The sequence below is a fragment of the Ambystoma mexicanum genome, chromosome 4p (genome assembly GCF_040938575.1).
Source record: "Ambystoma mexicanum isolate Mex_15411 chromosome 4p, UKY_AmexF1_1, whole genome shotgun sequence".
Classification (NCBI taxonomy): domain Eukaryota; kingdom Metazoa; phylum Chordata; class Amphibia; order Caudata; family Ambystomatidae; genus Ambystoma; species Ambystoma mexicanum.
The window spans coordinates 133,792,958-133,808,052 of record NC_090927.1 but is presented as its reverse complement, the minus strand read 5'-3'; the positions used below and the strand labels follow the sequence as shown (position 1 = coordinate 133,808,052).

Sequence of the window (15,095 nt, the reverse complement as noted above, 5' to 3'; positions counted from 1 at the left end):
GCGGCATGGCTTAACGCCAAGGCCTCTGACCCGGGCTGCGTCCAGGGTCATGCCTCGCCCAGGACCTGCCGCTCTGAGGAGCGATCTTCTGAGTCCTTCGAGGGCGCCTCATCTGTGGGGGCCCAAGACCAGGCCAAGAGCCGCAAGTCTGAGTCCACCGGATTCGCCGCGGAAGCAGGTCCCAAAGTTGATGGGGCACGATCAGCATCACCTTCCGCCTCAATTGGCAGCCTACAATCGAGCTCCTCTTCAAAGAGGAAGTCATCTACCCCAGTTAAACTGTGAGAAATCCGAGAAGCTGCGGACAGAGGAGAAAAAGGCTGAACAACCCAAGCAGGTCCAATCGGCACAGGCTAAGGCCTAGTTGGCGACACTGTCGACGACTGCTACTGCCCTGACAGCTAAGGGCACTGACCCACGGCTCAGAAGGTGTCCCTACCCCCAAGGGGTGACACCGCCACAGTGACTTTGGCAGAGTCTGCAGGCACATCAGTAGGTGTGAAACCGGCTCTGACCCCGGTTCAAGACCCTCGGGGGTGGGGGGGTCCGGAGGGGTGAGGAGTCACCGAAACAGCCCTCCCTGTCCATCGCCCAAGCCATTGAGGTCTTGTCCACAGACAAAGAGGATCAGTAGTCTTTACACAAGGCCTACAAGAAGAAGGAGGAGGAGGAGGAGGAGGTGGTGGTGGGCCTGGTCTGCTTGCTCATCCGCGGGACATTTCCTTGGATATTGTGTTGATTCTACACACCTTGGTGTCAGAGATCCAGATGAGGAAGCCTCTGGCTCCAGTACCTGTGGTCCCCTAGGTCCCTGATCAGCCTCCAGTGAAGAAGAGGAAGTGCCATCCGACGTCCCCTTTTCATCCTCTGCCACCTCGTCGGGTCCCTTCTCCCCTAGCAGACACGGGTACAGGGACGGATACGGCCACAACGACAGATGAGGTCGAAGATATCGTCGCAGCGGACGGTGAATCTCCATATTTGGATGCTCCACATAGGTTGTACCCACTGGATGAGGTAGGATCGTTCCACTCAATGATATCCAGATCCACAGAGCTATTCCTGCTGGTGCCCAAGGAAACTAAGAAGGAGGGCTTCTTATATCAGAGGCGCAAGTCCGAGAGGAAGACTATCATGGCGGTGTCCCTTCTGGGCGGTGTTTGGCGGGAGAGCCTGGCCCTCCTGAAGAACCATTGCATGTCTTCAGCCAAACAGGATAGGCTGGAGAAGAAATATAGGGTGCCAGACTATGCACTCAAGAGCCTGAGGTCGCAGTCATCACGGGATTTGGTGCTGTCGGCAGCCATGAGGGAACGGTCAGCCAACCCGTCCTCGTCTTTGGTACCTCCGGACAGCAAAGGGAAGAGGATGGATGCCATGTGAAAGAAGGTGATTTACACCGCGGCCACCATACTGGCAATCCTGGCCAGGTACGACAAGAAGTTGTGGTACAAGCTTGGGTCTATTCTGGAGTTCCTCCCGACAATAAAAAGATGGAGGCAATTGTTCTCTTCCAGGAAGGGGGCAATTGTTCTCTTCCAGGAAGGGTAAGTGGCATCTGATCACCCCATCACAGTGGCATTTGACGTCGCCGACGCAGGGTTCCGGCAAATGGGGAACAGTGTCAGCCTTTGTCGCCAAGACTGGATGAAAGCCACAAATTTTCATCAGGAAGTCAGGGCAAAGGTGCTGGACATGCCCTTTGACGGAGAGAACCTATTTGGGAAGGGCGTCGATGAGCCTCTTCAGTCCATCGAAACGGATACAGAGACAGCCCATTTCCTGGGCATTCTCCAGCAGCACTGCTCTTCTTTTCGCTCCTCCAGGGGAAAGTCGAGGAGGTCTGCAAAAGGTTTCTCCATGTCATACCGTCAACCTTCCAGATCCACAACTCAGGAAGCCTACAGAGGCCGTTCCCAGGCATATGGTAGCGGAGGACGGTGTCTCCGTCGCCGAAGTAGGCCTGAACCGATCGGGACATCGGGCCCCCACCCGCGCACCCGGGTGGGAAATTCGTCAGCGAGTGGAGAAATATCACCACCGACAGATGGGTGCTGGACGCTCCCGCTCAAGGACACACCCTGGGGTTTCAACGCAGGTGTTCGCGGATCTCACCGTTTGCCCAGCAGTAGCAGCACAACCCTCCGCTCCTGGAAGAGGTACGGGCCACGCTGCAAAAAGGGGCGATAGAGCTAGTTCCCCAATGGCTCTGGAATCTTTTCCAGATACTTTCTGGTCAGAAAGAAGAGGAGTGGGGAATGGGGGTTGGGGGAGGGTGGCTGGAGGCCCATCTGAGACCTACGACGTCTCAACAAATATCCAAAGTCCCAAATGTTCAGGATGGTCACGTTGCAACACATGCTCAGTCAACTGGAAACATTTGACTTCTTGGTGTCGTTTGACCTGGAGGACGCCTATTTCCATGTCCCCATTCACAGGTAACATCGAAGGTTTCTACACTTTGTAGTGCAGGGACAGCACTACCAGTTCAAGGCTCTACCTTTCAGCTTGAAGTCGGCCCCCAAGGTGTTCACAAAGTTTCCTGGCTCTTGTGGCGGCCCATCTGCATCTACAGGGCATACACGTATACCCGTACCTGGACGACTGGCTGATTCGTGCCCGCTGGGCACACAGAGGACTGTCCGGTTACTGACTTAGCTGGGATTCTATGCCAACTTTCCAAAGTCCTGCTTAACGCCATCGCAGAGCCCTCTGTTCCTACGTGCCAGACTTCAGTATGATGTCTTGCCTGGCGTCGTCCTCGGAGCAGAGGATGGCAGCCCTTCAAGGGAAGGTGCAACGGCTGTCGTCGACGAAGACGGCCACGGTGCATGCCATAAAGTCGTTACTGGGCATGATGTCGCCCTGCATATATGCAAATGCGACCCTTACAGGAATTCCTGGACGTGCGCTGGATTTAGGTGTCCGGAAGCTTTATGGACAAGATCCCTCTCGATGACGGGTTCGGTTGGGCGATAGATTGGTGGGGTGTCTGCTCCAACATCGCCCAGGGCACGGGATTCCAAAACCCCCATACCAGAAAACGGCCACCATGTGCTATATGGGCTTCAACTGACAAGGACTTTGTTCTCTCTGATTTACTCTCAACATCAAAATGTCAAATCTTCCACACAGCCCTCAAAGGGCCTTCTGACAGCTTGATACCTTCCAGACCACCAAATCGACTCTTGATAATTATGGGGTCATAATTGCAGCACAGATGTTTGAGGCTGCCGGGATGGCCTTGTGCGTTCTTCTTGTCCCTCAACTGAGTCGTGAGCTCCCAGGAATGGGAGCACAGATTCAAGTTGAACCAGTTGACTGGGCCCCTGGAGGACTAGCTAGCAGCGCCAATTTGGTAGCCGCGCCAGTTTGGTAGGACTCCAGTTGGTTGTACAGGGAGGAGATTGTTATGGTGGGCAAACTATTTGCATTCCCATTTTTTCAGGCACAAATGGTCACTGATGCTTCCATGACTGGCTGGGGATCTTATCTCGTTGAACTGGAGGTACAAGTGGTGTTTGGATTTGGAGGCAAAGCTCCATATCAAGCTTTTGAAGAGTAGATCTGCCTTGATCTGCAGATTTTTCAACTGCAGTTGTTTAGAAAAAAGGTGATTGTCCTGACAGGCAACACTATTGCAAATCGATATGTGAACAAGTGCAGTGGATCGGACTCCTTCAAGTTGTGCAGGAATGTACAGGCTCTTTGGATGTGGTATTTGCCATTGATTTCTCAGGCCAGACCTTTCATCCGGCATGGCAAAGCAATGTGAGGACAGAATCTCAGCAGGAGGCAATCTGTGTCTCTAGGCCGGTCCGTGGTGGATCGCCTAAGATTCCCGGGCCAGGATTTGTCTGATTAGGGTCTCGGACAAATGTTGCTCCTGCGGGTGGCTGCACTTCTGTAAGCAAAAGAGAAAAGCCCCCTACTCAGACATTTTTGTACAGGGTTAAAGAAAAACCATATAAATTGTGAAGTAAAATAATGAGGTTAGATAACGTAATAAGTGATTTAATCACATAGTAAATATGTACATAAACACAATTTCAAACACCTGAATCGTTTGCAGACAGTCAATATAAAAAAAAAACTTTAATCAACCAAATACAAATGCAATGAAAAATGTGTGCAATGACCGAGCTGCCATTTCATCAAGGTAACTCTGTACCAGACATTACTACCCAGACACTTAACATGAAGATTTAATTCATCACATATTGACCGTGCAGCAAAGACAAAACACATCATACATACACTGAATATTAGTGTCAAAGCAGACGGGGGATAACGCATTCCTGACATATAAACATGGTATTCTAAACAAAACAAAAACGCTACAATGAAAAAGGGAAGAGAACAAAGCACTCGCAGTGTCAAAACTCGCAAATTCTGCCTGGTCTCCAAGACAAACAGCATCTGAGGGTTCAACTTATAGTGCAATATTGAGATTAATTCAAAATGGCTGTAAATGAATATATAAGCTATTGTTTTTACTACCCCAAAGAAATGAAATTATAAATAACTTTTAAATAGTTACTTCTTTCTGTGGCAAAGACATTTGTACGTGTCATTAAATAGAGGTTCACAACCATTATCGCTTTTTCGGGAATGGATAACATAAGCAATCTTACCGTGTGGAGACTGGCCTGAAAAAACAAACCTAGTCTAAGCATAGGGCCAAAATTTCAAGAACAGAGGTCAACTGTTAGTGATGGGGCATGTCAAGACATGATCCTAACTATCCATGACCTTTCAAACTATCAGAAGAACAACTCACCCAAGGGAATGCAACTATGCTGGTCTCTCAACTCTGCACACTGGAGATGTTGCTGAAAATGAAGAGCATGGTCTAAGTGGAGTTTTTCATGTGAAGACATTCTGAAACGTACTTGAGATTTATCAAAGGTTTATAGGCCAACATTTGAGAAACATGTTACCTGCAGTCTCACCGTCCTGATGAAGGCCCATGTCCTTGGGATTGTGAACTTTGTAAGAAAGTCCTGGCAGGGCAGTATATCAAGTGAAGTCAATTGTGTGGAAAGAATTCTGAGGAAATACCATACTCCGTCAAGGGATTTTCAAATAACTGGAAGAGGTAGTTATCATTTTAAGTTAGTAAGAACTTAGTGTATTTTGATTCTTTTGTTTTGCTGGAGAGAAACCTGGGGAAGGGAGTAATTCCCAGGAATTGTGAAGGCCATCCAAGTGGAAGCCATTTTGTTGGAGTTGAACATTTTGTGTTACTTGGACACTTGTGCACATTTGAAGCCAAAGATATTACCCTTAGCACATTGATATGGTTTGTCATTTATAACAGGCAAGTGTTTCTAGGCGCAACATCATCACAAAGTCTGTTTAACATCACCACAGACATTGAGACTAGCATCAGGCCCCTCCTGCCCTTCCCGAGTGCAGGAGGAGGCTGTTGCCTTTATATACCATGTCTCTACTGGAGACCTTGCTCCTTCCAAGATGGCTGGATTGATGCCTTCTTTTCTACAGAGGCATGCTTCTCAAAGCACGAGACACTCTGCTACTTGATTGCGGCTCTATTGCGACCTCTACGCAATCCGATTGGTCGGATTCCCCTGCAAATTTGAATGGCCTGAACCGGCAGACTGTGCCGGCCCACCATCCAAGGCCCTCATTTAAGGCTCTTACTCTTATCTGGCCTTGTCCGGCCGTGGACGATCATGGACAAGATTACCTTCCTGATTTCCCATTGCCGCCTCAACAACACGCTCATGGTAAGGGGGCTCACCTAGTTTCTTCTCTCTTTCACTGTGTTCCTATCCTTAACTGCCTGAAGCCTGCTATGAATCGCACCCTAGCTACCACCCCACTCGATGCACATGTGCCCTTTGCCACCCCATCTCACCTGTACTTTTGGCTATTGCAGCCCCTCGCATTGCTAGACAAAGACGTCCCCACTGACTCGCTTCCATTCCAGAATACCTGATGTAGCTTCCCAAGCAGGAGTCAAGGCTTTTCCATCTATTCATCCTCCTTTTCTAACTCTGTATTCACCTATTTGTCCTTGCACGCTATTTTTGTCATGTTCGACTTACCTGACGTAGCCCTTGCACCAAGAGATGCGGCCTTTGCCAATCTATACACCCCTACCTGATTTGTCACTTGTACCGGATTGCTCCCACCAATTGCATATTATGCAGCCGTGTGCTGCTTCTGCTTATGACTTGTGCAGCCTGCACTGCTTATGCAACTTACCGGTAACTACCTATGTCTCATGCAGACTTGTGCTGCTTTTGCATCGTTCCTGTAACTACCTGTCTCATGCAGCCTTGTACTGCTTATGTGTATATCTCATGCAGCCTTGTGCTGCATATGCAATTTACCTGTAACTACCTGCACAAGCACTTTCTGTAACTAGCGCCTAGATGCATGAGGGCTTTGTGCACAGAAATAAATGTAAACATTTAAAAAAATACAAGACAAGGAAGGGGAGACCAATCGAGGCCAAAACAATCTTACTAGGCCTTGTGTCACTCAGATAGTGCAGGGGTAGGGGAAAGAGGTGCCAGTGGGATTGAAAGGGAGAGTACAATAAGCAAAGCTGATATAAGTGCTGCTGGGGTGGCCGGTTCCAAGTAAGTGCATGGAGGCAGGGGATTGTAGGGTTGCAGATACAGTCCCTAGTGCAGGTCGGCCCGGAGGCAGTGCATGGGCCTACTGGTCATGAAGGAAGCCTGGTCCCCCATATGGTTACCTTCCTGGCGTTCAGGCAGAGATAGTTACAGGCACACCATTCTTGAATCGCGTATAGACTATCTGGAATGAGAGGAGAGGGGAGCCTGAAGGAGAGGGGAGTGTCATCAGAAAACACAAAGTTAGGAGAGAAGGTAGAGATGAGATGGGATCGGCCAGAGGTGCCAAGTAAAGGTTGATGAGCCAGGCTGGGAGGTTGGAGCCCTGGGGAACATCACATGCGCAGAGAGGTGGTGGAAAGAAAGGACCCCAGTTGGACCTGGGAGGGTCGATCGGAGAGGAAGGTGGTCAACCAGGCAATTGCATGATCCTTGATGCCCAGGTTGTCACAGAGACGATTGATCAGGATAGCATGGTTGACCGTGTCGAAAGCAGAGGAAAGATCAAGGAGGACAAAAGAACGAAGGCTAGAGTCAAGATTTGTGAGCAGGTGTTCAGGAGAGCAGTTTCTGTGCTTCTGGCTGCTCTAAAGGCTGCTCTAAAGCCAGACTTATGGTCATGGAAGCAACCAACAGATTTGGTATGGAGAGTAAGCTGGGAGATGGCCAGGTTTTCCAGGAGTTGTTTAAAAGAAATGAGTGACCTACTTTTGAGTGTCACATAGGTTGCAATTGTTTAAATGTCATAGTTTTAAACTTAGAATCAGAATTCTAGCTGCATATGTAAAAATGGTTAGTTTTATTTGAATGCAGAAAACTGGGTAACTAAAAGTGACATTAGCTGGGGCCTGGCTTAAGGAACTGAATTCTGCCCACCAGCTACCCCCGACAGGAGTTGAGACTTGCACAACTGCTGTGTTCCCAGGCCTAGCTGCCTTTTGCTGTTCCCACCAAAAGGGATATGACACTTCTCTGATTGAATTATCAAGGGACTGCTAGAGACTAAACATAGGACCCAGGCAGAGGGTTTATTGAAGTGGCCATAAATGGATTCCTCTTGAACAATGGGCCTTCCAGGGCCCAGGCAAATGTTTTATTATGAGGGCCGTAAAAGTGGCTTCCTCCTGGAAGGAAAGGGGAGGAGCACTGCCTGTGAGAGCAAGCTGGCTTGGCAGAACTGGAAAAACCAGAAATTCAACCTTGTGCTGGGGGGAAACCACACCCCTTTGGAGCCAGAATATGGTTTTAGAAAAAGATGAATAACTCATAGTACGGACTTGTCATAATTATTTAAATGATACCATAATTCTTGTGATTTTTCTGCCCACATTTTAAGAGGTTTTTAGAACCGGTGGCATGATCTGGGGGCAAACTAGCAGTTAAGAGGGTATTACTTAAAATGTATGCATGTTAAAAGTCTGATACTTCATCAATTAATGCCTGCATGCCTTGCACACATTTGGGTAAATTTGAGTAAGAATCTGATATTGGTAACCTGACCAAAAAGTGAAATATGTTGCCATTTCTCAATGCAAGCTCTCAGGAAGAGCAGATTTGGACAGGGTATACCTCCTGTGATATGTGATGGGTGCATGTAATTTTAAACAAATGTGTACCTGTGCAAATGTCTTTTGGGTCAAAATATAGATTGTGTGTAATTTGACAGGGGTGGGTTCTCTGTACCATAAACGGACCTCATCATGATGACACTTCATCCTCTTCCCCTTGATTGGGGGAATGAAATGAAGTGGCCAATGACAAGTGGAGAGGGGTAGGGCCTAGGAAGCTAGCCTTTCCACCCATTTTCAAAACACATAAAAGCAGACAGTCAGGACAGATAGGGACATTCAATTCCATTTGCTGCGGAGCATGCTGCCGGACCATACCACATCCAGAGATCCAGACTTCAAATCCATCAATCTCCAGAGAAAGCTGTGCAGAAAGATCCAGAAGCAGTGCTGTACCCAGAGAGAGCAGAGCTAACCCAGACCACTGTTAGCAGAACCAGAGAGCTGACCCAGATCACTGTGAAGTGCCGAGACCAGACCAGAGTCCAGTCTAAAACCTGACCAGATCCGTGGCGAGGCCCATTCTATTTCTAAATATATTGTGAGTACCTAGCAGAACTGTGCAGAACCAATCTCTTAGTTAAAATAATATAATTCAATCTATTTTAATCTAAGTAGAACTGCCTCCTAACTGTCACCTGTCATTTTGTAAAGCTGTCACCTGTCATTTCTAGTTGCTAGCTGTCACTTGTCACTTTGAACTTTAAAATTTTAAATCTGAAAAATGACCTTTACCATATCGCTGATATCTCCGTGACCGTTTGTCTTAGAGACTTGCAGTAACTTTCCTCTGAAAGCTGGGAATCTTGGCTTTTCAACGAACCTAGAACCGCATTCCTATTCCATACACTATTGCCGCAATCGCGAAAGACGCACTCGCGAATTTTGCCGCGATTTGCAAATTTCTCCACGTGTGAAAACGGCAGTTTCCTTGCTTTCCTTGCTAAAAATTTGTTTGCCTCTTAAGAACCATCCCTGAATCATTGCTAGAGTGAGCCTGGACTAATATTAACTAGATACCACTCACCCTGAACCTCTAGAGGGAATTAAAAGCATTTTAGCATATTTTTCACTTCATTGCCAGCACATATAAAAGCATTTTGGGCCTGTGTTTCCAACTTCTGTAGTCTAAGCTTGCTGGGGTGAACTGAATTACATTTGATTGCATTTCTGAGAACTGTGTGCTTTCCTTCCATTTCCTTGCATTGCATAAAGGGGGGAGGGGATTGCCAGAGAAAAGTGATTAAATTATTTTGTTGAAATCATATTGAGTATTTTCTGTATGGCATTTTCATTCAACATTACATCCATCTGAACTTATATAAAGCATTCTCTACCACTTTATTCTTCTGTTCCTATTCACAAGTGTGCTAGTGCCAGACTATCCATTATTGATTACTGCTCAGATTAAGTGTGATATTCAATTATTAAATTATTATAAAGTGTGATATATATATATCTATTGTTTAAATTATCAAATAAACCTTTTAACTTGCAAAACAGAACTACTTCTTGGCTCAGTGGGGTCAGGGGGATTCCAAGAGAGGGGTGTTATATAGGGGTAGTCATCCAGAACACATGAACTGGACATAAAGATATATCAATAAGGGTTTCCATTCAGTATCCCAGACTAGACATTGACTTAGCTGTAGTGTTGAATTGAATCCTCTTACATAACCTAAGGGTATCCCACTATTAACCCACAGGGCACCAAGCACATGTCACAATCACAATCACAGGCAAGGCCAGGCCATACCACACAGTTGCCAAGCAGAGCCCAAAGCACCACTCGAGGGTGATGTGAGAGCAGCCTTTCAAAGGCGGGCAGGAGGAGATCAGCATACACTAGCAGAACCCTTTACTGGAGAGTGCACTAGGATAGTATGATGACGAAGGAGGAGCTACTAGTGTGTGATGAGAAGACAAAAGTGGGGGGTTTAGAAAAGAACTATAGATTGGTTGAGAGAAAAAAACGTGTAGTTGGTGAGCACGGAGTAATTGCTATATGGAGCATGAGGAAGTTCCTGTTTTTTGGGAAAAGAGCAGTTGTTTGGAAGCAGAGAGATGGGTATTGCCATGCAGAGGAATGCAAAGAGTACCATCTGGAAGACGAGGAGGTGCAAATTGTGCAGGAAAGAAGTTAAGGGGCAGTTTGGAGGAGAGTAGCATAATGGAGGAAGAGATGAAGGGAGAAATCCCTTGACAAAAGGATAAGATCGGCTGAAGAAATCTTAAAGGGGAGTGAGGAGACCAAATTGGAGATTTGTTTTGGGAATCAAGAGAAGAGTCAAGATGTTGGAAGAGCGATTTAGTGTGTAGAGGAAAAAAGAGAAGACCTGATAGAAGGAATGATCACTGAGGTGGAGAGACACTCTGAGGAGGGACTGCTACAGTAAAAGGGATACCATGCGAGGAGCGAAGAGACCTGAAAAGAGGGGGGTATAGCCAGATCTTCTTAGACTGGAGAGAGAGCAAGGGACCACCCTCTTAAGAAGCAAGGGTAGAGGGGATCCGGAGGAGATCTTTCAGAGAAAGAGTTCAGAGGTGGTAAAGGTAGGAGATGGCACAATTATTCCAGGGGACAGGGAAGACAGCCCAGATGTAGTCGGACGGAAAAGGTGTACAGCGAAAACTACATTGGTGGCCGTGGTTAGAAGGTGAGAGAAGGGCCCGGCTTTTCTGCCGAACTCCACCAGGACGCACCAGACCCAACTGCATACTGCAACCTTGAGCCCAGACTGGCATGAAGTCCTTGCCCGCCAACCCGGAGCGTGGCCGACAGTTTGCCCTAGGAGGTAGTGAACAGGGGGTCTCCAAAAAAAGTGGCTGTACAAGGGCCACTGTTCCATGGCAGGGAACAATCTTTGCCTTGAGGCAAGGATCAGCGTAGCAGACTGCCCCCATCGATTCTATACCTCCAGCAATGGGACCAACCTAGAGGAGGGAACCCATTTTGATGTAACCCTTAACTTTTGTTTAGACTTGATAGGACTTTTGGAACACTTTCTTTGTCACTGTCTCCTGGCTTGACTTGAGTGGTTTGAGCCTTGTTCTATTGACCCATTGTTGAGGGAAACTGACCCTCCCTGAGCATGGCACCTTTACACATAGGGACACCTGGTTCAGATGGATGTCTAGGAACATTTCAAGGACCGTTTATTGACCCCCCCCCCCCCCTCCTTCCCGCCGCCCTTGCCCCACCCCACAACTATATATTTTTTAAAATGTTCCAAAATGTCGCTAAAAAGATGGGGTCATTTCTCCATTGGACTGTTCATTGTCCATCATTTCTGCTGATACCGTTGCAGGTGCATTGTTTCTCAACATGGGTGGGATCTCTGGGAAGGGACATAGGAGTCCCTACAGTGATTAATCTGCACTCTCTTTTCCCAATTCCTCTTGTAGAAGGACGTTGGAGAGTGGGTGAAAGAGCTGTCGGAAGACTCGGAAGAGAGTAGCGGCGCCCAGTCGGACTCCCAAAGCTCAGAGAACAGCAGTGGCGGCAGCAGAAGCAGTGCAAGCGACAGTAACAAGGACGAGAAGAGAAACGCCTGGAAAAGGAAAGGTGAGTCCGCAAATCTCTAAACTCTAGATCTCGTCCCTGGCAGCCCATTTGCAGGAAAGTCTTCGCCTTCCTCGCTAATCTGCAGTATATTCACATCCTTTACCCGAAAACATGAACATGCAAGCAGTGCCAAAGCAGCTTCCAGCTGGCATCGACATGCCTTCCTTCAGCAGTCTACGCCATTCTGAATCATTTTGCAAACAAGGCTCTCATTCGGAACAAAGGAACATTCCATTGAAATGCTTCTAGACATGAGTGATGCAGGAACATGTCACTGTAAAGCCAGAGGTCTCCTTTTAAATCCAGATGACGAGTATCCTGGATTCAATCACAGATTCTTGTTGAATCTTAGTGCTTCCTCTCTTGTTAAGCACTTAGGCAACAGTGCGAATTCATCAATTTCGCCATCATTTATTAGTGTCTTTTTCTACGTTCACATTTGTTGAGAATAATTGTTGAATGGAAAGTAGGTGCATGTAACTTTGTATGCGTAAACAGCGGACACATTTTCTGTCCAGAGACACCTCCTCAGTGCCATTAAGTAGAGAAGGGTTACCAGTCAATTGGTCGAAAACATTTGGTCGACGGGACAACTGGTCGAAACCATTTGGTCGAATGCCAAATGGTCGAATTTTTTTTTTTTTTACTCCTTTTTTGGTTTTTTTGGGGGGGGTCCCCCCAACCCCCTTTTTTTTCTTTTTTTTTTTTCCCCCACACGAAAACCCACAAAACACATATATAAATAAATAAAAAAAATTCGACCATTTGGCATTCGACCAAATGGTGTCGACCAGTTGTCCCGTCGACCAAATGTTGTCGACCAATTGACCGGACACCGTAGAGGTGGTGCCAGTCAGCATTCCATTATAATTACTCCCGTCTCACACGACGACCTGCAATGGTTTAGGAGGTCAATTAAGTGCCTTTTTATAAAAAACACTTGCAATCGAAAGCAGAGGTCTGAAGTTTCCCGTCCTGTTTTTGCGGGACTTGTAATGTTCCTAAATTTCAAATGGCAAAGAAAAAGCTACAAGTCCCAGAATCCAAAGCAGAAAAAAAACAGGAGTGTGTGGCCTTATCACGCATGGCCATGCAAAACTTAAGAGCTCTGCAAAAGGCAAATCCACATTCTCATGAGTTTGTTTTGCACTTGCAAAACTAAGTCAGTATATCTACACGAGGGTGATATGCAAAGCCTTGCCTGTGACTAAATACACCACCTCAATCCCTAATTCACAGATCACGGACCATTGCAAAGCGTTGCCGATCGCCAGCCGCACAGCCTACCAAAGGTCAAGGCTTCAATTCTAGGCCACAAACTTAACCGGGCTAGAACTTGGTAGCAACACCATCCTGGGATCATTTAAGGGCTGGGGATTGTCCTTTCTTTTCAAATGGGTTCATGCTAGACCTGGCATGTGTACACTTGTGTGGAGTCTTCCAGTCCAGGTGGTAGTGCAAGCGAGAGCTAAGCTGTCCCAAGGCTGCGGGCGCTAACCGGGCCATGAATATTTCTATTTGACAAGGTAGGTTTTCCTCTTCCATTGTTTGACCTATTAACAGGCGCATAAAGGTATCTTCTCCAATCGCCAAGATCAGGAAGAGTTATTTACACACTGCACAAAATGTCAGGTAAGACATGTGATGTGACGCACATAAACTCATGAATTGATGGTTTGTGGCGGTCATCGTGCCATCAGTTGTGGGTAGGCCTGCAAAGGTCAGTAGGGGGGGGGTCAGTAGGGGAGTGGACGGTGCACTTCTGCTCTGTTACTTAGAGGGCTGAAGTGCAAGTGGGTCCCTAAGGGCTTGTAATACACACTGCTTCGGTTTCATTGGGACTGTACTTAAGCAAGATTGTCCAGACATATAACACATATGCATGGTCTGTGACATTATTATTTTTTTGTTTCCTCCGGTGTGTTAATTTAAAGGTACCCTCGTGTACAGTCCTGAATAACACACACTACGTTTTTCCTGACTTCTTGGACGGTCAAAGGTCATGTGATTTCCTTTAGCATGGTCCCCCATTCTTAGAAATGCTCTGGCCTCTTGCTAGTGCTCCTGTGACATTGAAAACAGAATATCGAAGTCTTCATCTTGAAATGACATGAATGTAGTCTTTGCCAATTCAGAGCCATGCCCCAACCCTTTTAAAAGGTTAAGAGCTTGGAGCATCTTTTTAACACCTGCTTGAAACTGTTTCACGCCTAAACCCGCAATGACAATGTCTTGGTCTGAGATCTGTCTCCGGGTTTTAGTTTCTTTATTGCACTGGGTTGTAACTCAATAGCAGCAAATCCCCAATTGATGCATCTGCCCTGAAACACATGATGAGCACCAATGGTTCAAGCTCACTCCCATGGTTCAGGTTTGTACATCTAGTGTGTGAGAGGCTGCATTTGACAAACGTGTGGAGCTGCTCAGAGACCATGACTACTAGACTCAAAGAACCAGTCAAATCCGTATGTCTTGAGTCCAGGAATAGCCTTTTGCAGCAGGACTGTATGTAGCTTAGCACAGGCCAGATATCCAAGTATTAAGCATGTGGCAGGCTATGAGGCCTACTTAGATGTGTTTAGACCTGGGTATGCACGTGCCCTCGTTGTTCAACTGCGAACGAATACTCTGAAAGTGGCACCCTATACTTCTAAATGGAAAGCCTTGAATGATCCCAGGTTCCCGATGTGTGGTGCTGCAGCAGAGACAGTTACCCATTTGCTAATTTTGTGTTGGATTTATGGAGTTGAAGAAAAAATATCTTCTCCCTTTGTTTCGGTTAAAGCAAATCAGGAGTGCACACGTGGCACTGGAACTTGTAAGGGCACCAGTGATCTTAATGTAGTGTTTTTCATCTCGAAATATTTACACCTGACATGGTTGAGAAGATCAAAGGGGGTACAATTGGGGGCAAAGTGTTTTAATACCTGTATTTGATATGAACCCTTCTAATGTTGTGTGTATTTGCATATGCCAATTTCTTTGGACATTTAGGAACGAATTGGATGCACTTTTAACTGTCTTTTGAATGTCATTTTATTATTTAGACTAGTCGTTTGTGATTTGATTTTGTGTTTTAAGAGCGTAAATTAGTGCTTTTATGGCAATTGCCGAATAAAGCTATTGAACAACATATAGCCCAGTGTATGAGCGGTACTCATTTAACTGCAGCAGATTCACTGCAGCAAATCCCCAATTGATTATAGCCCAGTTTATGAGTGGTGCTCATTTAAGTGCACTGGAGACTGTTTTTGCACAAGAAGCTCTTTTGTTGGCACGTATTCTACAATAGTTATCTGGGAAGCACATTTTTGAAAGATGGAAACTGTAAAAACGATGCATCACTTTAAACTA

General features: G+C 46.6%; 1 protein-coding gene across 1 annotated transcript in view; it reads left to right on the top strand.

Annotated features, from left to right (window-relative positions):
- The window catches only part of ASXL2 (ASXL transcriptional regulator 2), a 747,150-nt gene that overhangs the window by 206,464 nt on the left and 525,591 nt on the right, over window positions 1-15,095 (top strand). The window contains exon 4 of the mRNA XM_069605568.1: window positions 11,582-11,741. Within this exon, the coding sequence (XP_069461669.1) occupies window positions 11,582-11,741 (160 nt within the window). The remainder of the gene's footprint in view (window positions 1-11,581; window positions 11,742-15,095) is intronic.